We start from the raw sequence: 25,710 nt of genomic DNA, 5'->3' as shown, positions 1-25,710 counted from the left end.
GATTGCTCATTACAGTTTGTTGTGCACATTGCTGTGTACTAGATTCTTTGTGGGTTTGACATTTTACAAGTTTGGTCAAACCAATAGAACTTTTATAATTGAAATATAAACACCAAACAGAGTAAAACAAACCAGTTGCTGTCGAGTTGACTTTGACTGATGGCAGCCCTGTGTATTTCAGAGTAGAGCTGCACTTCATAGGGTTTTCAGAGCTGTGACCTTTTAGAAGCAGATCACCAGGCCTTTGTTTCACAGTGCCTCTAGGTGGGTTTGAACTGCCAGCGTTTTGGTTAGTAGCCCAGTGCTTAACCGTTTGTGCCACCCAGGGACACCTGAAATAAAAACACAGTAAACATTAATTCACTTTTTTTATTTTGGGTTAGTAAATATAAAACAATGTGAGAACGATTGCCGTAAATTGGTCTTTCTGTAGTTCAAACCCCTTCCGACTTGCATCTTCAACTCTTTTCTTGGCATCTCCGTGTGCTTACTCTTATTCCACTTAGTGTCGTGAATTCAGTACGTCCAAAATGTAATTCTCACTTTCTTATGTAAAGACAGTTACCAACTCTTAATAGTTTTCTTAAGTAAATCTTTCATGTTTTTCTTACTTTGCCTTATACTGCCATAGAAATCTTTTACCCCATGTCTAGATTATTGAAGCAGCTTCAAGGGCTCTTCTGAGTTTAGTAATAGCATTATTCTTTAAGATTGTGTGATTTTCTTCAGCAGTGCTCATCAGTCTCTGTGTTGTGGGAATTAAAATAAGTTACCTTTAGGAATAAGGCGAGGAAATTAAAAATATTGGCGAGAGAGTGGTTGCTAAGCTGGGTAGTGAAACAAATGAAGATAAAAGAAAACTGGTGGTGAGATGTGAAGAACCCAAGGAACTAGAAGTCCTGGCAATGTCAAAGAACAAATGAAGGAATGTCCCCAGGCCAGAGTGTTGTCGAAAGCGTAGGAGCTGTGGTCAGAGAGTGAGATGTCTTAATTTATGATTTCTGGGTGGCGATAAAGTCCAGGATGTGGTTGTGAGAGTGGGCCCCTGAAGAGATAGGTTGTTGGATGAGTGATCCACGTTAGTATTGTGTTTACCCAGGATAATGGCAGGATTTGAGAGAGAAGAAAGCCAGGTGCCAAAGACTATAATTTGAAGGAAGGAGGGGGAGTGACAGAAGCAATGGTGAAAATAACGGGTGGTAGTGGTATAGCTTAATGTCATATGCAGTTAGGATTCTTCATGAGATCTTGTTCCTCCAAGCAGTTATACTTTCCTAAAATTTGGAAGTGGTAATGAGTTATGAAATGCGGAGGCTGTGTAGGGAGGATGGGCTTTTTTTTTTGGCGAAGGTATCTGAATTCTTCTTAGGCAGCCATGGTGGAGTTTCTGGTGGTTTGTCCCCAGTGTCATAGGTGATGATTTGTCTTAGCAGTGGCAGCAGTAGTGTTTCTGCTACAGGAGTCCCGTTGTGTGTTTGGGTGTTTCCCTGGCTTTGTCTACCCTGTCTGCTTTTATTCCTAGCTGTGAAGCATTCAAGCTATGGGATCCGTTGTGACAATATAAATACATTGTAATTTCCCATAACAATTTTATAAATAACAATTTCAGTTTAAACAGCTGTCTTTGTCTCTGTTCCAAGATGTTTAATTACCAGAAGAAATCTCATTGCATAGAGGTAATTTTTCATAAGACAGCCCAAAAATGTGGGCTCCAAGGACAGCTTTAGTACAGCCTTACAGTGAGCATTACAGGGTGTTCCAGAACTTAAGTAATATTTAAGATAAGGACTCTAAGGTGTATTTCTATTTTATTCTAGAACTGATACTTGATTGAATTTATTACTGTGGTATTAAATATAATTGTTTTCTTAAAACTGACGAAATATGTTTTGAGAACGTTAAACACCTTTTGAAAATTAAAAAATTCTTTTTTGAAGGAGACAAGGTACCAGCTTCTTCAGTTGCGTCCAACACAGCGTGCTTCCTGGATTGGATATGCTATTGCATACCATTTGCTAAAAGATTATGATATGGCATTAAAACTATTAGAAGAATTTAGACAAACGCAGCAAGTAAGAACTTTAACATTTTTTTGTATTTTTACGAACTAAAACAGTTGACTTCTAAATTGCCTCTCCACCCCCATATATGGATTCAAGTTTTTGAAACTTATGGAAAAACTTGAAAAAAATTTTTGAATTAGAACAAGTTTAGACCTAGACCTCTGAATACAAAATAAATATTATAAAAATCTCTGTACACTGTGATTTCAACAGTATTTGGATAAAGAAAGAAAAATATAAAAATGAAAATATCTTTGGGGCTGTGGGAATATTTTCTTTAATATACAGCTTATATTTTATGGAAATATATGTTTTTAATATATATACACTTATGTACCACCAGGAAACCCTGGTGGTGTAGTGGTGAAGTGCTATGGCTGCTAACCAAATGGTTGGCAGTTGGAATCTGTCATGCGCTCCTTGGAAACTCTATGGGGCAGTTCTACTCTGTCCTGTAGGGTTGCTATGAGTGGGAATCGACTTGATGGCACTTGGTTTGATTTTGGTTTTTTGGTTTATGTACCACCAGAGAGATTAAATAGATGCTAACATTTTGCTTTAATTGCTCCAGATCTTCTTCTTTTTCAGAGAAACAAAATGATATAGAGATAGCTGAAGGCCTGCCATGTGGGTCTCCAGAGGTAACCAGCATCCTCAAGTCGGTGTAGATCGTTTCCAGTCATGTTTACATTGTGTATAAATCCTCAAAAGACACACACTGTTATTTTGTGTACTTAAAAATTTACTGAATGTTAAGCAGTTTTTTTTATTCGACACTTCAAAAAATATATATATCCATGTTGATACTTGGAGGGCTAGTTTATCCATTTTTAACTGTTTGGTTTTTGTCTAGGTTTCTAATACTGCTGTGACAGAAATACCACAAATGGGTGACTAACAAACAAATTTATTTCCTCACAGTTTTGGAAGCTAGAAGTCCAGATTCAGGGTACTGGCTCTAGGGGAAAGCCTTTTCTGTCTCTCAGCTCTAGAGGAAGGTCCCTGTCTCTGAGCTTCTGCTCCTGGGCAGTCTTACATGTGGCTTGGCATCTTCCTTCCCCCATCTCTGCTTCTTTTGCTTGCTTGCTTAGTCTCTTATATATCTCAAAAGAGATTGACTAAAGATATAAAAAAAAAAAAAAATACCCCACACTAATCCTGTCTCATTAACATAACAAAAACTGATTCCCAAATGGGATTATGATCATAGGTACATGGGTTAGTATTTGCAACACAATTTATTTTGGAGAGGACACAGTTCAATACATAAGTGTACCATTATGTAAATAAGCCATAGTTTATCCATTCTACTTTGTCCTTATTACAAATAGAGCTGTCATGTTTATACTGTGTATAAATCAGATATCTTTATTTTCTACTTAATGAGTAGTCTTGTTTGTTGTTCCGTTGGCCACATTTGTCTTGAATGTGTACCTGAAAATGGAATTGCAATTGTAGCTTTGTTCATGTCACTTCACCTTTATTAGGTGTCATATTATTCTCTGAAGTGGTTGTACTGATTTATACTTGCACCAGCAGAGTTTTACAGTTCTTGATTGTCTGCATCTTTGACACTTGGTGTCAGATTTATTAGTTTTTGCCAATTTTATGGATGTGAAGAGGTTTATCTCATTTTCTTTTAATTTGTGTTTCCTTGATTATTAGCACAAATATCTTTTCACATATTTATTGACTGTTGGTGTTTTCTCTGAATTGCCTGATGATACCTTTTGCTCATACTGCCTGCTTAGCTTATTGATTCGTGGGAAGTTTTTCTTTTTGATGTATTCTAGATAATAATCTTTTGTTAATAGGAATTATAGGTATCTTGAACATTAGATCTTTAATTTCTGCTTATGAGGAGAAGGGAAGTAAAGAGGGTTATTTTGTTGAACTTCTAAGTGTTACAACGTTTCATAGTAGTATTAGAGATCTAAAGTTGTGTTTATTTCAGATTATTAGTATATGAATTGGATTAGAGTGAGAAACTTGCTTAAATGGACTAGAATACATGTAATTGGAGAACTGTTTGGATGAGAAAGTTTTCTACCTCATAAGGGTAAAAAACCTTTTAGTTTTTTTGGGGGGGGTTTTCTTTGTTTTTGAGATATAATTTTTTTTAATTCTTTTTATTGTAGTGAAATACATTTAACAGAAACTTTGCCATTTCACCCATTTTTACACATACAGTTCAGTAACATTAATTACAGTCATCATGTTGTGCCACCATCACCACTGTCAATTTCCAAAACATTTTTGTCACCCCAAATAGAAACTCAGCCCCCTTAAGCAATAGCTCTGCATTCCTCCCGTGCCCCAGCCCCTGGTAACCACTAATAAATTCCCCTCCCAGGTTTTTTTAGTGTGGTAAAATATATATAACAGAATCGTTGGCTATTTTTACATATATAATTCAGTGACATTAATTATATTCATCCTATTTTGCAACAATTGCCAGTACTCGTTTACAAATGTTTTCATCACTCTTATCAGAAACTCAGTGCCCCTTAATAAATAACTCTACCTTCCCCCCTCCCACCTGCCCCTGGTAACCACTAATAAACTTTGGTTTCTCTTGAATTAACCGATTTTAGATATTTCATATAAGTGGAGTCATACAATATTCTTTCGTGTGTGACTTGTTTCACCAGCATAATGCTTTCAGGGTTCATCTATGTCATAGCATGTATCAGAACTTCATCCGTCTTCATGGCTGAGTAGTTGTGTTGTTGGTTCCAACTCATACTGACCCTGTGTACAACAGAACGAAACACTGTCCTGATCCTGTGCCATCCTGACAATCGTTGTTACAGCTGAGCCCATTGTTTTAGCCCCTGTGTCAATCCATCTCGTTGAGGGTCTTCCTCTTTTTCACTGACCAAGCATGATATCCTTCTCCAGGGACTGATCCCTACTGATAACATGTCCAATGTATGTGAGATGTAGTCTCACCATCCTTGTTTCTAAGGATCATTGTAGTTGTACTTCTAAGACAGATTAGTTTGTTTTTCTGGCAGTCCCTGGTATATTCAGTATTCTTCCCCAACACCATAATTCAAAGGCATCAATTCTTCTGTCTTCCTTATTCATTGTCCAGTTTTTGCATGCATGTTAGGCGATTAAAAACACCATGACTTGGGTCAGGTGCACCTTAGTCTTCAAGGTGACATCTTTGCTTTTTAACACTTTAAAGAGGTCTTTTGCAGCTGATTTGCCCAGTGCAGTGTGTTGTTTGATTTCTTGACTGCTGCTTCCATGGATGTTGATTGTGGATCCAGGTGAAATGAAATCCTTGACAACTTCAGTCTTTTCTCCGTTTATCATGATGTTGCTTATCGGTCCAGTTGTGAGGATTTTTGTTTTCTTATGTTGACGTGTAATCCATACTAAAGGCTGTGGTTGTTGATCTTCATCATCGGTAAGTGCTTCAAGTCCTTTTCACTTTCGGTAAGCAAGGTTGCATCATCTATATAATGCAGGTTGTTAAGGAATCTTTGTACCGTCCTGATGCCACGTTCTTCACATAGCCCAGCTTCTCAGATTTTTTGCTCAGCATACAGATTGAATAAGTGTGATCAAAGGATACAGCCCTGACACACTGCTTTCCTGATTTTAAACCACACGGCGCCCCCTTGTTCTGTTAAAACGACTGCCTCGTGATTTATGTATAGGTTCCTCAAGAGTACAAATAAATGTTCTGGCATTCCCATTCTTCACAGTGTTATCCGTAATTTGTTATGACCCACAATGTTGAATGACTTTGCGTAGTAAATAAAACACAGGTAACATCTTTCTGGTACTCTCTGCTTTCAGCTAGGATCCGTCTGACATCAGCAATGATAGCCCTGGTTCCACGTCCTCTTCTGAATCTGGTCTGAATTTCTGGCAGTTCCCTGTTGATACACTGCTGCAGCCGCTTTTGACGGTCTACATCAAAATTTTACTTGTGTATTACTTTTTCTCTATAATATTAATGATATTGTGCAATGATTTCCACGTTTGGTTGGATCACCTTCCTTGGGAATAGGCATAAATATGGATCCCTTCCAGTCAATTGGCCGGGTAGCTGTCTTCCAGATTTCTTGGCATAGACGAGTGAGCACTTCCCAGTGCTGCATTGGTTTGTTGAAACATCTCAGTTGGTATTCAGTCAATTCCTAGAGCCTTGTTTTTCACCAGTGCCTTCAGTGCAGCTTGGACCTCTTCCTTCAGTACCATTGGTTCCTGATTATATGCTACCTCCTGAAACGGTTGGACGTCGACCAGTTCTTTTTTGTATGGTAACTGTGTATTCCTCCCATCTTCTTTTTTTTTCCTTCCATCTTCTTTTGATGCTTCTGTGTTGTTTAATATTTTTGGTATAGAATCCTTCAGTATTGCAACTAGAGGCTTGAATTTTTCTTTAGTTCTTTTAGCTTGAGAAATGCTTCCCTTTTGGTTTTGTATCTCTAGGTCTTTGCACATGTCATTATAAAACTTTACTGTGAGTAATATTACATAGTATTTATATGCCATATTCTGTTTTATCCATTTATCTGTTGATGGACGCTGGATTGTTTTTACTTTTGTGTACTGTGACTAGTGTCTCAGTGAACATTGGTATACAAGTGTCTCTTTGAGTTCCTGCATTCAGGTCTTTTGGGTTTATACCTAGGAATGGAATTGTTGAGTCATATGATAGTGAGGAACTGCCAGACTGTTTTCATAGTAGCTGCGTTGTTTTACAGTCCTACTAGCGGTAGATGAGAGGTTTCTAATTTCACTGCATTCTCAGCAACACTTGTTATTTATTTATTTTGGAAGTAGTAATCCTAATGGGGGTAAAGTGGTATTTCATTGTAGCTTTGATTTGCATTTCCCTAATGATGAATGTGTTGATCAGTTTTTCATGTGATTATTGGCCATTTGTATATCTTCTTTGGCGAAATGTCTGTTCGTCCTTTGCCCATTTTTTAATCAGGTGTTTCCTTTTTTTTGGTTGAGCCTTAAGAGTTCTGTATATACACCTACTGCTTATTTATCAACTGTTTTGTTATCTGACATTTTGCATTTGTGACAATGTAAAAAATCTACTGTCCGACTATTTTGCGCATTAACGATGTACATCTGGCAGTAATGAATGCCAGGGTCTGATGTCAGAATTAGGCTGGCTGTGATGGTTAAGGTTATGTGTCAGCTTGGCTGGGCTGTGATTCTCAGTGGTTTGGCGGTTATGTAATGATATAATTTGACAGTTATGATGTAATTTGGCAGTTATATAATGATGTAGTCATCTTCCATTTTATGATCTGATGTGGTCATCTCCATTTTCACTTAACACAATTTTTGCATTCTGACCTGGTCTTTGGAACCTAACCATACCCAGAAGTGGTTATATCCAGAAGTGGTTATATTCTGGACTTTAAACCCTTATCAGATAAGTGATTTCTAAATATTTTCTCCCATTCTGAAGGTTGTCTCTTCAGTTTGTTGATAAAGTCATTTTGCACAAGTTTTTAATTTTGATGAAGTTCAGTTTACCTACTTTGTCTTTTGTTACTTTTGTGCTTTTTGTTGTCATATCTAAGAATCCATTGTCAAAGCAAAGTTTTGAAGTTTTACCCCTCTGTTTTCTTCTAAGAGGTTTATGGTTTTAGGTCTTATATTTAGGTCATTGATTTATTTTGAGTTAATTTTCATGTATAGTGTGAGATATGGGTCCAATTTTATTCTTTTGCATGTGGAGATTTCATTTGTCCCAGCAGCATTTGTTGATAAGACTCTTCTTTCCTCTAATGAACGGACTTAGCACCCTTGTCGAAAATCAGTTGATCATTGGTGTTTGTATAGGTTCATTTCTGCGCTCTCAGTTCTATACCATTGATCTATATGTCTGTCCATATACCAGTTTCACACTGTTTTGATTACTGTAGCTGCTTAGTATAGTTTGAAATCAAGGGTGTGAGTCCTTCTAGTTTATTCTTCTTTTTTTAGACTGTTTTGGCTATTTGGAACCCTTGGCAGTTCCATGTGAATTTGAGGATTGGCTTTACAGGTGCTCTTAGTTTCTCCATGTGAATTCAAGTTACGGTTTACCGTCTTCTTAATTTTTCCTGGAGGATATTGTAAAGTGTTAGTAGTAGTAGCGTCAGAACCTTGGGATAGTGACCAGGAGCAATGTAAAGCTTATCCATATAAGGTAGAAGTCAGACCTATCTCCACTCTCCAACCTTGCCAATTTCAAGGCATGGCCCCTCCCAGTGGGGGCCACAAACTCACCAATCTCTTCTCAGTAGGTCACAGACACTTCAGCTGTGTAGTAGGCTCTAGTCACCTCATTTACATAGTCTGTAGTCACTTAATTGGCATTGTATTTACCAGTACCTGCAACGTGCATATCAATCACAGGGCAGGCTGTTGCCCAGGGCCAGGCAAAAAGTCATGTTGTTTACAGCTTGCCCAGGAAATGTCAGTTAAACTGGATAAAAGTAACAAATACTCTGGGGTAGAAAATTTAAGACAAAGGTAATTTCTCAGAGATTAAGGGAAAAATCTCTCAAACTGGTTTTCCAAAGAACCAAGAAAAAAAGCCACATAAAGGAACTCATTTCACCACAGATACTGTTTTAATACTTTTAGTGGGCAGGTGTGGTTGCGATGTTCCCTTAGTTTTTGTTTGTCTAGGATTGTCATAACTTCTCCTTTTTGAAGGATAGTTTTCTGCATATAGAATTCTTGGTGCACATTTTTTTTTTTTTTAATTTTTATTGTGCTTTAAGTGAAGGTCTACAAATCAAGTCAGTCTCTTGTAAAAAAATTTATACACACCTTGCCATATACTCCTAGCTGCTCTCCCTCGTGTGAGACAGCCCACGCCTCCTTTTCAGTCTCTATTTTCATGTCCATTTGGCCAGCTTCTGACCCCCTCCGCCTTCTCATCTTCCATCCGGACAGGAGCCGCCAACATAGTCTCATGTGTCTACTTGATCCTATAAGCCCACTCCTCACCAGCATCATCTTCTATCCCATAGTCCAGTTGAATCCTTGTCTGACGAGTTGTCTTTGGGGATGGTTCAGTCTTGAGCCAACAGAAGGTCTGGGGACCATGACCTCCAGGGTCCCTTTTGTCTCAGTCAGACGATTAAGTCTGGTCTTTTGATGAGAATTTGAGGTCGGCGTCCACTGTTCCCCTGATCCCTCAGGCGTTCTCTGTTGTGTTCCCTCTCAGGGCAGTCATCGGTTGTAGCAGGCACCATCTAGTTCTTCTGGTCTCAGGCTGATGTAGTCTCTGGTTTATGTGGCCCTTTCTTTCTCTTGGGCTCATAATTATCTTGTGTTTTTCGTGTTCTTCATGGAAACCCTGGTGGCGTAGTGGTTAAGTGCTACAGCTGCTAACCAAAAGTTCAAATCCGCCAGGCACTCCTTGGAAACTTTGGGGCAGTTCTAGTCTGTTCTATAGGGTCGCTCTGAGTCGGAATCGACTCGACAGCAGTGGGTTTGCTTTGGTTTGTTTTGGTGTTCTTCATTCTCTTTTGCTCCAGCTGGGTTGCGACTAATTGATGCATTTTAGATGGCAACTTGCTAGTGTTTAAGACCACAGACACCACTCATCTGTTGATGGGCACCTTGGTTGCTTCCATGTTTTTGCTATTGTAAACAGGGTGCACAGTCTTTTTTTTCAGCCCTTTGATTATGTAATTTCACTGCTTTCTGGTCTCTCTTGTTTTTTATGAGAAGTCAACTCTTAGCCTATACAGGATCCTTGTATGTGATAAGTTGCTTTTCTCTTTTCAAGATTCTCTTGTCTTCAGCTTTCAAAAGTTTGATTATAGTATATCTAGCTGTTGATCTTCTTGAATTTATCCTGCTTGGAGTTTGTTGAGCTTCACATTAATGCTAATTTGGAAAGTTTCTCACCATTACTTCTTCAGATATATATTTTTAAATGTATATTTTATTTTTGGTGAAAATATATACAGCAAAACATATACCCGTTGAATATTTTATGCATCCTTGTCTCCAGGACAAGAATGACATTGGTTACATTCTTCATGTTGTGTCACCATTCTCGCTGTCTCTACCCTTGTTGTTTCGTCACCATTGCCTTAGACTTAAACCGCCGCTTAAACTTCTCATCTGTGCTCTGGAGTTACTGTTGTCAGTTTGATCTCATATAGATAATTCTTTAAAAGAGTGCAGTGCTCAAGGTGAACGTTTTTTACAAATTTAGCTCAACTATAGTTTAAAGGTGACATCAAGGGATAGTTTTGGCTCAAGGTTTAAATTCTTCAGATATTTTTTCTGCTTTTTCTCTCTGTCCTGAGACTACTACTGTGTGTACGTTTTATGTTCAGTTGTGTACCATAGGTCTCTGAGACTTCATTTTTCTTTTTTTGTTTTTCAGTTGACTTGTCTTCAAATTGCTGAGTCTTTCTTTGGCCAGTTCAAATTTGGCATTGAGTCCATCTAGTGAATCTTTCAACGTTAGAAATTATATTTGATACCTTTTCATAATTTCTTTCTTTTTATTCATATTCTTTATTTGGTGATACATCATTCTCATACTTTAGTTCTTTCTTCACAGAGTCCTTTGGCTCTTTAAACATATTTAAAATAGTTAATTTAAAATATTTGTCTAGTAAATCCAGTGTCTGAACTTCTTTGCATCCAATTTCTGTTGATTGCTTTTGTTCCCTTGTATGGGCCATACTTGTTATTTTCTTTCATGTCACTTAGTTTTTTGTTAAAACCTGGACATTTTATGACTAGTAACATAATATGACAACTCTGGAAATCATATTCTTCTCACTAGGGCTTGTTGTGCTGCTTGTGGTTGTTGTTGCTTGTTTGTTTAGTCTGTATTCTTTGTTGTGTGTGGCTCCTGAAATCTCTACTTAGTTTGCTGGTCAGCTTAGGATTGGACTTAGATTTCTTGTAACACTTAGAACCAGTAAATCTCTTGGAACCAGTGAATCTCCCAGCCTTTCCCAAGGCACTCTGTGTTCATTTTAAGGCACACCTTTAACACTCACCCAGGTAGTATGTAACTTTGCCTTAGCTTTCACTTCCTGCTTTCTTACCAGAAATGAGAGCTTAGGGCTTTCTCTGGTCATTCTTGAGTATACACACAGCCCTACACATGCATGTGGACTTCTAGATTCTCAGGAATATTTTGGAGCTTTTCAAAGTCCCCATGGATATCTTATTCTCTAGTTTTCGTTTTTAAGCTTTTTGGTTAGTCTGTTGTGTTTGATCCAGCTGTTATCCATCAGGCAGCTGCAAAGTTGAATTACTTGCCTGTAATTGTTTTTGACAACTCCACCATCCCACTGAGCCCCCTCACTCTCCACTTTCTCTTTTACCTCCTCACTATTCCTCTGCTGGGGAGAAGGCTTTTAGCACTGGGTGCACTCTGAATTAGCTTTGTAAGTGTGATCTTACCACCAGACAGGTCAGATAATTACAGTTCTTTGGAAATGAGGCTTCAGAAACACTCCAATTTGGTTCTATTTCCTCCAGTGGCTACCAAGCTTATTTGAGAGTATGGGCTATTGTTTTTAAAAGCTATTGTCGCTGAAGGGTGTGGGATATGACTAGGACAAATTCAGACATCACAGATCTTATTGTTATTACCAAAATGAAGCAGTTTTTCTTGAATGAACGCTACCCGGTTGCTGCTAGCTTTTGTTTAACCATTTCGAGACTTCTGAAAAAGTTGATTCTGACAGTTTTTTCCCCTTCTTTTCTTGCTTTTATGGAGGGGCTGATTACCAGAGGTCTTTACTCTGCCACTTTTGCTGACATCATGCTCCAGTTCTATCTTCTTGAAGAAAACTTTTTCTTTTATAGACTATTCTAAAGGCTAGGCATTGCCTTTTTTTTTTTTTTTTGGCTTAATTGCCAAACGAATTTTAGTTGGTAGAGGGTGGACTTTTTTCCTTTCTGTTATCAAGTAATACTCAATACAGAGGATGTATAATGAGAGTCTCTACTGGTGTATCTCTGCCTTGCTCCGCAGAAGCTGCTTTAAAGGAGACATATGGAAGATTATAGGCCATATGTCTAAATAATGCATGTACTTTTTTTTAAATCTATTTCAGACACTCTCTACCAACTTTTACTATGACATAGAAGTATTTAGCTCTCTTAATTGCCTCGTCTTTTCTTCCTCATCCTTCTAATAGTATTTTGTTTCCTTAAGTAGTTACCTTTGTGACTTCAGAGAATATGTTTCCACCTTTATATCTCATGCCATCAACTATATGCAGTATTTGTTTGCTCCCCACTTTGTAAGATGAGGGTATCGAGGTATCTATCCTTTTAGCTCCCTTTCTTTTTTTCTGTTTTGCAACTTCTGTCATCTCTGTTTTTACATCTACATTGCTAACGTTGGTAAGATTTAGAGTCAGTTTTGTAAGCAACAGTGAAGTGTTATATTCTTTGCTATAGGTTGAATTTTTAAAAACATTTTTATTTTAAAATAGTTTACCATTCATAAGAAGTTGCAAAAATAGTGCAGTGAGATACCTTCTCCCAGTTTTCTCTAATGATAATACCTAATAAAACCATAGTGCTTTGTCAAAACCAGGAAATTGATGTTTTTCTATGTACTTTTTTTTTGTGTATAGCTTTATGAAATTTTATCACGTGTAGATTTGAGTAACCAACTCCACAGCCAAGATAGAGAAATGTTCCATCTCAACAAGAAACTCCCTCGTATTACCTCTTAGTAGTTGTACTCTTCCCTTAACCCAAACCTCTGGCAGTCACTAATCGGGTAATATAATAGTCACATCAACGTTATTATATAAATGGAGTCATACAGTATGTAACCTTTTGAGATTGGCTGTTTTTCACTCGTCATAATACTCTTGAGATTCACCCAAGTTGTTGTATCAATAGTTTGTTCTCTAGTTTGATTTTTGATACTGAAACTAAGCACAATGTTTAGATTATCCTGCTGTTTTTAATTGTTTTTCTTTATTCTTATACAATTTGTACCTTTATTATAGTTGATGAAGTTTTCAGTTTTTCATGATATTAGATATTGTATCAAATATTTTTTCCTGCATATCTTTTTTCTCCAGAAGTCAATTGGTTTCATTATTTCCTGGAATTCATGTCTTCTTCATTTATCTTGTTTTGCTAAAATACATCCTTAGGTAACTTTCTAAGAAACTTTATGGGAGATATATTTCTGAGCCTTTGAGCATCTGTAAATGTCTTTATTCTGTTTGTACATCTGATCATTAGTTGTTACAGAATTCTAGGAATCGTTTTCCCATAGAACTCTGGAGGTGTTCAGTTTTGTAGATGAGCAGTCTGATGCCTGATTGTTATTCTTTTAAGTGGTCTTTTTTTTTTTCCCCTTCCAGAACGATCTTCTTTATTCTTGGTGTTCAGAAACTTACTAGCATATGTTTTTAGGTGTTGATCTTAATTTTTAAATCATTGTGCTCAGCACTTAAGTGGCCTTATTTAGGCCATTCCACCAGAAAAATCTACGCAGCCAAAGAAATACGCTCTTGAGTTCTCAGACTTTATCTTGGGTTGTTTCTTAGATCATTCCCTTTTTTTTTTTTTTAAATAATTTTTATTGTGTTTTAAGTGAAAGTTTACAAATCAAGTCAGTCGGTCACAAATAAACTTATGTACACCTTACTACATACTCCCATTTACTCTCCCCCTAATGAGTCATCCCGCTCCCTCCCTCCAGTCTCTCCTTTCGTGACCGTTTTGCCAGTTTCTAACCCTCTCTACCCTCCCATCTCCCCTCCAGACAGGAGATGCCAACACAGTCTCAAGTGTCCACCTGATACAGGTAGCTCACTCTTCATCAGCATCTCTCTCCAACCTGTTGTCCAGTTCCTTCCACGTCCGATGAGTTGTCTTCGAGAATGGTTCCTGTCCTGGGCCAACAGAAGGTTTGGGGACCATGACCTCCGGGATTCCTCTAGTCTCAGTCAGACCATTAAGTATGGTCTTATTTTATGAGAATTTGGGGTCTCCATCCCACTGTTCTCTTGCTCCCTCAGGGATTCTCCGTTGTGCTCCCTGTCAGGGCAGTCATCAGTTGTGGCCAGGCACCATCTAGTTCTTCTGGTCTCAGGATGATGTAAGTTTCTAGTTCATGTGGCCCTTTCTGTCTCTTGGGCTCATAGTTATTGTGTGACTTTGGTGTTCTTCATTCTCTTTTGATCCAGGTGGGTTGAGAGCAGTTGATGCATCTTAGATGGCCGCTTGTTAGCATTTAAGACCCCAGACGCCACACTTCAAAGTGGGAGGCAGAATGTTTTCTTAATAGAATTTATTTTGCCAGTTGACTTAGAAGTCCCCTTAAACGGTAGTCCTCAAACCCCCACCCTTGCTCCGCTGACCTTCGAAGCATTCAGTTTATCCAGGAAACTTCTTTGCTTTTGGTCCAGTCCCGTTGAGCTGACCTTTGCTGTATTGAGTATTGTCCTTCCCTTCACCTAAAGTAGTTCTTACCTACTAACTAATCAGTAAATAACCCTCTCCCACCCTCCCTCCCTCCTTCCCTCCCTCCCCCCTCTTGTAACCACAAAAGAGTATGTTCTTCTCAGTTTATACTATTTCTCAAGATCTCATAATAGTGGTTTTATACAATATTTGTCCTTTTGCATCTGACTGATTTCACTCAGCATAATGCCTCCCAGGTTCCTTCATGTTATGAAATGTTTCACAGATTCGTCACTGTTCTTTATCGATGCGTAGTATTCCGTTGTGTGAATATACCATAATTTATTTAACCATTCATCTATTGATGGACACCTTGGTTGCTTCCAGCTTTTTGCTATTGTAAACATTGCTGCAGTAAACATGGGCGTGCATATATCTGTTCGTGTAAAGGGTCTTATTTCTCTAGGGTTTATTCCGAGGAGTGGGATTTCTGGGTTGTATGGTAGTTCTATTTCTAACTTTTTAAGAAAACGCCAGATAGATTTCCAAAGTGGTTGTACCATTTTACATTCCACCAGCAGTGTATAAGAGTTCCGATCTCTCCGCAGCCTCTCCAACATTTATTATTTTGTGTTTTTTGGATTAATGCCAGCCTTATTGGAGTGAGATGGAATCTCACAGTAGTTTTAATTTGCATTTCTCTAATGGTTAAAGATCATTTCTTTTGAATTATTTTATTTCCTCTGTTTGGAATATCTGCTAGTCTGATAATGCACTCTAGATGACTCCTTTTTTCTCTCTTTTGTCAATCTTTTTTTCTTTTTATCCTGCTTTCTGGAAAATTTAACTTCTTTCAAGAAAATTTATTTCTAAAATTACCATACATTAAAGCTGATCTTTTTTGGTGTATAATTCTATGAATTTTAACATGTATATAGTTTCCTATAATCATCACCAAAACTTTGCTTCCTAATGTTTTTATTGAAATTTTTATGTGAAATATTTACAGTCATGTTTGTAATTTTGTCTTACCTCCTTTTTCCTAGCATCCAGTTCTCTGGGGCTATTAACTTTCTTTGGAGCAGAGCTCTCTACTTTTCCCAATTGGATTGATGCTTGGCTGCAGAACATTCTAGACATGGGATTGGCTGCAGAGTTAATGGAGATGGGATATGGGGGGAGTCATATATTTTATATATTTGACTTTCAGTTAACTTCCCAACCTTGAACCCAATGACTCATTCCTACCCCTTCTGTTTACCTGGCGTTTCAGAATTCTGAGCCTATCTGGGGCTTTCCAGGGCAGCAGGGCACCCTCCCCAATGCTTTCCTCTTTATAGGAACTCTGATAATAGATGATGGCACATACATGTTCCAGTTACATTTTCTGCTCTTGGAGGTTTATTGGTGGGTGTTTGAGCTACTTTAGTATGTTCTGGTGTTGTGGCAGTTACTGGTGCAACTGCCTAAAAAACAAGGAAGTTGGTCTGTGCCACATTTGAGTGTTGAGAGCCATTCATATGAGGAGATTCTTTCCGGAAGAGTGATTGTGTGACACTTTGGTTTCTGTTAAGAGCTTGTCTGCTAACCAAAAGGTCGGCAGTTTGAATCCACCAGTTGCTTTTTGGAAACCCTGTGGGGCAATTCTGTTCTGTCCTGTAGGGTCGCTGTGAGTCAGAGTAAACTTGACAGCAATGGGTTTGGTTTGGGGCTTCTGTAAAGAAGATAAGGCTTGCAAGCATGTTCATAATTTCCTTTGTGTTATTGGGAAGGTACGGTTGCTGGCATTTGGAAATATTCAAGTAAATGAGTTACTTTTGGAGTGGAAACAGTTCATAATGCACTTCCTGGGCCATGGGACCAACAAGTACCGTGTGTGTGAGATGTGCTTCATGGAACTTGGGGCTGATTTGGCCCACTTACAACTGGCACCCCATTTTTCCAGTAATAAAAAACTACCATCAAACAATGATTCAGCATCCATTCCGTTCGTGAAAAAACATGGCATCACCAAAATAGCCCCCCCAAAATATTAATAATAATTCATCCTTTAAAGGGTTATAGAAACTCTAGGCTTGCGCTTCCTCCTTCCTACTTCATTAGTTATTCTTCATTTGCTTTTCATCTTCCAGAGATTTGTTGAAATCGTTTATGTCCTTTTTTTCTTTTAATATTTTATTGTGTTTTAAGTGAAAGTTTACATAGCGAATTAGGTTTCCATTTAATAATTTTTATACAAATTGTTCCATGACATTGGTTACAATTTTCATAATGTGTCAGTATTCTCATTATTTCCATTTTGTTTGTTCTGTTTCTGTTGATCTAGCGTCTCTTCCCCTCCTTGTCCTCTCATCCTTGCTTTTGTGTTGACTGTTTGGTCTTATACAGTTGATTATTTAAGGGAGCGCATTACTCAGGGGTGATATTGTTTATTTTATAAGCCAACCTATTATTTGGCTGAAAGGTGACCTCCAGGAATAGCGTCAGTGCCACGTTCAAAGGGTGTCTTAGGGCGATAGTTTCAGGGGTTCCTCTAGTCTCTGTTGGCCCAGTAGGTCTAGCCTTTTTTAGGAATTTGAATTTTGTTCTACATTTTTCTCCATTCTATCCAGGTGTTCTGTTTGTTTTTATGTGTTCATATTTTTTAGTCTACTATTTTTGTTTATTCTCATAAGTGAGGAGGTAAATCCACCATCTTTACTTAAATTCTTAGCTCTTTACCTCAAACTAGAGAATTCTCTGTTGAGAGTAGTTCTTTGTCTTTATTTAGGAATGAACTCCTACTCAAAAAAGAGTGTACCATGTCACATGTAGTGAGCTTCATAAAATATTTTTCCTTTAAACACAAAATTGCTACAATTTGGTGATGAAATTTAGGTCTTTGGAATTTTTGTGTGTGTATGTTTTTAAAGAGCTTTATTGAAAAATTTACCCACTATGTGTTCATCAGTGATTTTTTTCTCTTAGTAAATTTATAACATTATGTAACCATCACCACAATCCAGTTTTTGAACATTTTGTCACTCCAGAAGTCTTCTTGTGCCCATTTATAGTCAGTTCTCACTTCTACCCATTGCCCAAGGCAATCGCACATCTGCGTTCTATCTCTGTAGATTTGCCTTTTCTGGGATTTTCAAATAAGTGGAATCATAATATAGTCTTTTCTCTCTGATTCTTTCACTTAGCATAACGTTTCTGAGATTCATCCGTAGTAGACCAGGTATCAGTAGTTCATTATTTTTCAGTGCGGAACAGTGTCCCATTATATGGGTATGCTGCACTTGAGGGTTATCCATTTACAAGTTGATGCACACATGGATCGTTTCCAGTTTTTTGGCTCTTATGAATAATACTGCTATGAACATTTGTGTACAATAAGGTTTTTCAGTGGACCTGTTTTCATTTTTCTTTGGTAGATGCTAGGAATGGATTTTCAGGATATCATGGTAAGTCTGTGTTTAACTTTTTGAGGAACTGCCCAATTATTTTCCAAAGTGGCTGAACCATTTTACGTTCCCACCAGCAGTGTGTGAAGATTCCAGTTTCCGCAGATCCTCACCAACGATTGTTATTATCCATTTTTTTTTTTTTGGTAGCCATCTTAGTGGATGTGTAGTGGCATCTCATTGTATTAATTTGCATTTCCCTAACCACTAATGATGTTGAGCATTCTTTTTGTGCTTATTGGACATTTGTATTTCTTCTTGGGTGAGATGTCCATAAATCTTTTGCACATTTTTTAATTGTGTTATTTGTCTTAAAACTGAATTGTAAAAGTTCTTTATATATTCTGGATACAAGTTCCTTTTCAGATATATGATTTTGCAGATAACTTCTTCCAGTTTGTGACTTGTATTTTCATGTTTTTTGATGATATCTTTTCAAGAGAATGGTTTTTTCATTCTGATGAAGTCCAGTTTATTATTTTTTTCTATTGTCAATCATGATTGTTTTCATAGCTAAGAAATCTTTGCCTAATCTAAGGTTACAAAGATTTTCTCCTATTCTTTTAAAACTTCTTTTATACTTTTAGTGCTCACATTTAGGTGTGTGACCCATTTTGGGTTAATTTTTATATAAGATATTAAGTATGTGTCTAAGGTTATTTTTTTGCTTTACATTTTCCAGAAATATGGATACTTAATTGTTGCAGCATCATTTGTTGAAAAGACTATCCTTTTCCCATTGAGCTGCCTTGGTACCTTTGTCAAAAATCAATTGACCTATAATGTGAGGGTTTATTTTTGGACCTTATATCCCATTCCATTGATCTATATGTCTGTCTGTATGCCAGCACCACACTGTCTTGATTACTGTAGCTTTATAGTAAGTTCTGAAATTGGAAAAATATTTCCTCCAACTTTGTCCTTATTTTTTCAAAATTATTTTGGCTATCCTATGTCCTTTGCATTTCTATTTAAATATTTTAGGATCAGTGTCTGCAGAAAGGTTTGCTGACAGTTGATAAATTGTAGAATCTACAGATCACATTGGGGAAAATAGCAATTGTAAGAATATTGTGTCTTCTGATCTGTGAACATGGAATGGGTATCTCTTCGTTTATTTAGATTTCTCATTTCTCTAGACAGTGTAGTTTTCTGTATACAGCTGTTGTTTCCACCAAATTTATTCCTAAATATTTTTGATGCTATTATGAAATGGTTTTCATAATTTGTTTTTGGGGTTTGTTGCTAGTATGTAAAAATACAATCAGTTGTCTTATATTGATCTTGCATCCTGTGACCTTGCTAAACTTGTTTATTTGTTCTACTAGTATTTTTTGTAAATTCCTTAGAATTATAACCACTTTTATACTTGCTTTTTGGGGATGGAATTTGCTGACCTCTTCACTTTGCCATAGACAGAAGTCCCACCCCCTTATTTGTTTTAAAGGTTGTATTAATCATCTGCTTTTAATCACTCGTCTAATTGTAACTGCTTGTGGTTGTTTTTTTGAAGTCTGATTATGACTTCTCTCCTGAGAAGGCTCTTTAATTAAGGATTTATATCTACTTTATGTAATTATAAATCAAATAGATCATTTGGTCATTTTTTTTTTTTTTCAGGTTCCTCCCAACAAAATAGACTATGAGTATAGTGAACTTATATTATACCAGAATCAAGTGATGCGAGAGGCAGATCTGTTTCAGGAATCCTTGGAACATATAGAAACATATGAGAAACAAATATGTGATAAACTTTTGGTGGAAGAAATTAAAGGTAAGTTGGCTTGCCTTTTTTTTTAAATGGCTTCGATTACAAAATCAAACTATGTACTTTATTCTTTCCTAGCACTTAAATAACACTTGCTCTTTATCAGGCAGTATTCTAAGCACTTTATTATTAAGTCATTATTAACTTAATTGTCACAGTAACCCTATGATATAGTTACTATAATATCCATTTTAGTGATGAGAGGACTGAGGAATAGCGATGTTAAGTGACTTTCTTAAAGTCACATAACTAAGTATGCTGGGTAGAGCTGGGATTTGAGTCCAGGCACTTTGACTTCAGATTCCATTCTCTTAAAAAGCATGTTCTACAGCTTTCATATCACATATGTCCATATATAGTAAAATATTGTGAGACTAGTAGTAAATGATGACACTAGGATCAATCATTAAAGCAAAATTCTTTTATTTTCATTATGGGCTAATTATGAAGGCCTCAACGGCACTGAGTTTTTTTGATGAAGGCTGGATCCCCATAAATATTTTTAACAATGTTTATCAGTAAAAGATCAAGAAGATTTTTTTTTTTCTCTTTTTTGCTTTAGGTGAATGTTTACAGAGTGCATTAGTTTCCCATTCAACAGTTCACACGCAGATTGTTCCGTGACATTTGTTGCTATCCCTGCAGTGTGTCAGCACTCTCCCCATTTCCACCCTGCCTTCCTCATTTCCATCCCTCCACTTTCCCTGCTCTTCTTGGCCTTTTCATATTTGCTTTTGGGCAAATGTTGCCCATTTGGTCTCGTTCATCTGGTTGTTCTAAGGAGCACATGCCTTGTGGGTGTTATTGTTTATTTTATCGACAGATCTTTTATTTGGCTGAAAGTTAACCTCCGTGAGTGGTTTCAGTTTCAGGCTAAAAGGGTGTTAGGGCAATAATTTCGGGGGTTCTTTCAGTGTCTGTCATTCCAGTAGGTCTGGTCTTTTTTTTTATGAATTTGAGTTTTGTTCTACATTTTTTTTTTTCATACTAACTGGGATCTTCTGTTATGTTGCTGGTGAGAATGGGTGGTAGTGGTAGCCAGGCACCATCTAGTTCTGGTCTCTGGCCGGAGAAGGCTGTGGTTTGTGTAGGCCATTAGTTTTTTGGACTAATTTTTTTCTTGAGTCTTAGATTTCCTTCATTCTCCTTTGCCCCAGATGGGAAGAGACCAGTAGTTATACCTTAGATGGCTGCTTGCAAGCTTTTAAGACCTCAGAAGCCACTCACTAAACTGGGATATAGAACATGTTTGTGAACTATGTTATGCCAATTCACTTAGATGTCTCCTGAGACTATGGTCCTTAGCCTTCAAGCCCAGTAACTCAGTCCCACAAGATGTTTGGTTATGTCTAGAAAGTTTCCATAACTGTGCCTTCTTTGTGCTCTATTATGCTTGTGAATATACCACAGCACATGCAAATATGTATATGCAGTTACCCACAACTGTACCCATATATGCATGCTCATGTAGTCCCATGCACCCTTCAGTGTCCATGTAGCATACATATATACCGGTGTAACTGCTGACAGAGTTTTGGTTGTTATTACTGTTGTTGTAGAATTGTATATGGTATAGTCATTACTGTATTTGTCCTTTTTTATTGCATACATCCCGGTATCTTCATTTGCCTTGGTCACGTTGTGCTCACTTCCCCCATATTGTGTGTTGCCTTTCTCTCAATCAGAATTAACGCTCCTTGGAAACTCTATGGGGCAGTTCTACTCTGCCTTACAGGGTTGCTATGAGTCGGAATTGACTTGACGGCACTGGGTTTGGTTTTATTATCTAGTAAGTGATTCTCCCTCCTTCTCCCTTCCATCCTTGGTAACCGTCAAAGAATATTGCTTTCTGTTAACTTCTTATGAAAGTGATGTCATACAGTATTTGTCCTTTTGTGATTGACTTATTTCACTCAGCATAATATCCTCCAGATTCATTCATGTTATAAGATGTTTCACGGACTCATCATTATTCTTTATCATTGCATAGTATTCCATTGTATGTAGGTACCACAATTTGTTTATCCATTTATCCATTCAGAGACACTTAGGTTTTGATTTTTGCTGCTGTGAATAATGCTGCAGTGAACATGGGTGTGCATATGTCTATTCGTGTCACTGCTCTTATTTCTCTAGTATAAATATCCTAATGGGGGATTGCTGGATCATATGCTATTTCTGTTTCCAGCTTTTTGAGGAAGTGCCATACTGTTTTCCATAGTGGTTGTACCATTCTACAGTCCCGCCAGCAATGTGTAGGAGTTCCAGCCTCCCCACAACCTCACCAGAATTTGTTTTCTGTTTTTTCGATTACTGCCATTTTTGCTGGGGCGAAATGGTATCTCATTGTAGTTTTGATTTGCATCTCCCTAATGGCTAATGATGGCGAGCATCTCTTCATGTGTTTGTTAGCTTCCTGAATGTCTTCTTTGGTGAAGTGTCTGTTCATGTCCTTTACCCATTTTTTTTTTTAAATAATTTTTATTGAGCTTTAAGTGAACGTTTACAAATCAAGTCAGTCCGTCACATATAAGCTTATATACACCTTACTACATACTCCCGCTTACTCTCCCCCTAATGAGTCAGCCCTTCCAGTCTCTCCTTTCGTGACAATTTTGCCAGTTTCTAACCCTCTCTACCCTCCCATCTCCCCTCCAGACAGGAGATGCCAACACAGTCTCAAGTGTCCACCTGATACAGGTAGCTCACTCTTCATCAGCATCTCTCTCCTACCCATTGTCCAGTCCCTTCCGTGTCCGATGAGTTGTCTTCGGGAATGGTTCCTGTCCTGGGCCAACAGAAGGTCTGGGGACCATGACCTCCGGGATTCCTCTAGTCTCAGTCAGACCATTAAGCCTGGTCTTTTTATGAGAATTTGGGGTCTGCATCCCACTGATCTCCTGCTCCCTCAGGGGTTCTCCGTTGTGCTCCCTGTCAGGGCAGTCATTGGTTGTGGCCGGGCACCATCTAGCTCTTCTGGTCTCAGGATGATGTAAGTTTCTAGTTCATGTGGCCCTTTCTGTCTCTTGGGCTCATAGTTATTGTGTGACCTTGGTGTTCTTCGTTCTCCTTTGATCCAGGTGGGTTGAGAGCAATTGATGGATCTTAGATGGCTGCATGTTAGCATTTAAGACCCCCGACTCCACATTTCAAAGTGCCTTTACCCATTTTTTTAATTGAATTTTTTGTCTTTTTGTTGTTGAAGCGTTAAAGTTTTCTGCATATTTCAGAGATTAAACCCTTGTCAGATATGTTGTTGCCAGTTTTTTTCTGTAGGTTCTTTTTTTACTCTTTTGATGAAGTCTTGATAAACTAAGTATTTAATTTTTCGGAGGTCCCAGTTATTTAGTTTATCTTCTGTTGTTTCTGCATTTTTAGTTGTGTTGGATAGTTTATTTATGCCATAAATTAGGACCCCTAGCTTTGTCCCTATGTTATCCGCCAGGAATTTTGTAAGTTTTAGGTTTAACATTTAGATCTTTGATCCGTTTCGAGTTAACTTTTTGTGTATGGTGTGAGGTATTGATTCTGTTTTATTTTTCTGCAAATAGATACTCAGCTTTGTCAGCATCATTTGTTAATTATCTCTTCACCATTGAATGGACTTCAACCCTTTGTTGTAGAAGAGCTGCCCATAGCTGGGTGAATTTACTTCTGGGTTCTCAGTTCTGTTCCATTGGTCTATGTGTCTGTCGTTGTACTGGTATCAGGCTGTTTTGACTTCTGTTGTCTAGAAAGTTTTGAGGTGGGGAGCATGAAGCCTCCTAATTTGTTCTTCTTCTTAAATAATGCTTTGGCTGTTTGGGACCTCTTTCCTTTCCATATAAAGGTGGAGGTTGTTTTTTCCATTTTGTTAAAGAATGTTGTTGGGATTTGATATTTTCACAATGCTAAGTCTTCCAATTTATGAGCATAGTATGTTTTTCATTTATGTAGGTCTGTTTTGATTTCTTGCAGTAGTGTTTTGTATTTTTCTTTGTAAAAGTCTTTTACGTCCCTGGTTAGATTTATTCCTAGGTATTTTATCCTTTTGGGTCTATTGTAAATGGTATTGTTTTCTTGATTTCCTTTTCATAGTTCTTGTTAGTGTAGAAGAATCCAATTGATTTTTGTATGTTGACCTTGTACCCTGACACTTTGCTGAACCCTTCTGTTAGTTCCAGTAACTTTCTTTTGGAGTCTGTGGAAATTGCTATACATAGGATCGTGTCATCTGCGAATAGGGGTAGTTTTACTTCTTCCTCACCAATTTGGGTGCCTTTATTTCCCTTCATTGCCTTATTGCTCTGACTAGGACTTCCAGTACAGTATCGAGTAGGAGTAGTGATGATGGGCATCCTTTTCTAGTTCTGTTTTCAAGGGGAATGCTTTCAGTCCCTCTCCATTGAAAATAATATTGGCTGTTGGTTTTGTATGTATGCCTTTAATTATGTTTAGGAATTTCCTTTCTATTCCTGTTTTGCTGAGAGCTTTTATCAAGAAAGGGTGTTAGAATTTTATCAAATGCCTTTTCTGTATCAAGATGATGTTGTGATTCTTTTCCTTTATTTATGTGGTAAAATACTTTGATTTTCTAATGTTGAACCATCCTTGCATCTCTAGTATGAATCCCACCTGATCGTGATTTTTTTTTTTTTTGGAGAGTTTTTGCGTATGCATTCATGATGGATATTGGTCTGTAATTTTTCTTTTTTGTGATGTCTTTGTCTGGCTTTGGTAACAGGGTGATGCTGGCTTCATAAAATCAATTACGGAGTATCCCTTCCCATTCTACATTCTGGAATAGTTTGAGTAGAATTGATGTCAACTCTTCTCTGAATGTTTGGTTACGACCCTCCAGTGAAGCCATCTGGTCTGGGGTGCTTTTTGTTGTTGTTGGGAGTTTTTTATGACATCTTCAGTGTTTTGTTATGGGTCTATTTATGTTTTCTACCTCTGCTTGTGTTAGTTTAGGTTGATAATATGTTTCTATAAATTTGTCCATTTCTTCTAAGTTTTCAAATTTGTTAGAGTACAGTTTTTCATCATAATCTGTAATAATCTTCTTTATTTTAGTTCTGTTGTAATGTTGCCCTTTTCATTTCTTATTTATTTGCATCTTCTCATTTTTTTCCTTTGTCAGTTTTGCCAGTTGTCAATTTTATTGATCCTCTTAAAGAACAAACTTCTAGTTTTGTTGATTTTTTTTCTATTTCATTTTTTTCTACTTTGATCTTTATTATCTTCTGTCTTCTAATGACTGTGGATTTCTTTTGCTGTTTCTTTCTGTTTGTTCAAGTTGTTGGGTTAAGTTATAGATTTTGGATCTTTCTTCTTTTTAAATGTGTGGATTTATTGCTGGGAATTTTCTTCTGAGCATGCTTTTGCTGTTTCCCATAGGTTTTGGTACGTTGTGTCTTCATTTTCATTTTATTCTAAGAATTCTTCAATTTCATTTTTAATTTCTTCTACGACCCAGTCGTTTTTAAGTAAGGTGTTATACAGTTTCCATGTATTAAATTTTTTTCCTTGCATTTTCTGTTACTGATTTCTTGTTTTATAGTATTATGATCAGAGAAAATGCTTTGTATTGTGTCAGTGTTTTCTATTTATTGAGACTCGCTTTGTGGCCTAGAATGTGGTCTATTCTGGAGAATGATTCATGTGCATTGGAGAAGAATGTGTGTGTATTGCTGTTGGCTCATGTGTTCTGTATATGTTTATGAGATCCAGTTGGTTGGTTGTGTTATTTAGATCTTCTGTGTCTTTACTGAGCTTGTTTCTAGTTGTTCTGTCCAGTGTCGAAAGTGGCATGTTAAAGCCTCCCATTATTATAGTAGAATTATTTCTTTTTTCGGTTCTGTTAAGAGTTTGTTTTTTGTATTTTGAAGCTCTGTCATTGGGTACATAGATATTTATTATTGTTATGTCTTATTGGTGGATTGATCCATTAGTCATTCAGTAATGTCTTTCTTTGTTTCTTATAATGGATTTTGATTTGAAGTTTATTTTATCCAAAATTAATATTGTAACTCTTGCTCTCTTTTGGATACTG

General features: G+C 37.3%; 1 protein-coding gene across 5 annotated transcripts in view; it reads left to right on the top strand.

Moving 5' to 3' along the window:
- NAA16 (N-alpha-acetyltransferase 16, NatA auxiliary subunit) overlaps positions 1-25,710 on the top strand; it is a 106,742-nt gene that overhangs the window by 15,912 nt on the left and 65,120 nt on the right. For all 5 annotated transcript variants that reach the window (XM_049852959.1, XM_049852958.1, XM_049852962.1 and 2 more), the window contains 2 exons: positions 1,938-2,072; positions 19,529-19,682. In XM_049852959.1, coding sequence (XP_049708916.1) covers positions 1,938-2,072; positions 19,529-19,682 — 289 coding nt within the window. The remainder of the gene's footprint in view (positions 1-1,937; positions 2,073-19,528; positions 19,683-25,710) is intronic.

Source organism: Elephas maximus, chromosome 14 (genome assembly GCF_024166365.1).
Source record: "Elephas maximus indicus isolate mEleMax1 chromosome 14, mEleMax1 primary haplotype, whole genome shotgun sequence".
In the NCBI taxonomy this organism is placed as follows: domain Eukaryota; kingdom Metazoa; phylum Chordata; class Mammalia; order Proboscidea; family Elephantidae; genus Elephas; species Elephas maximus.
This window is presented reverse-complemented; position numbering and strand designations above follow the sequence as displayed.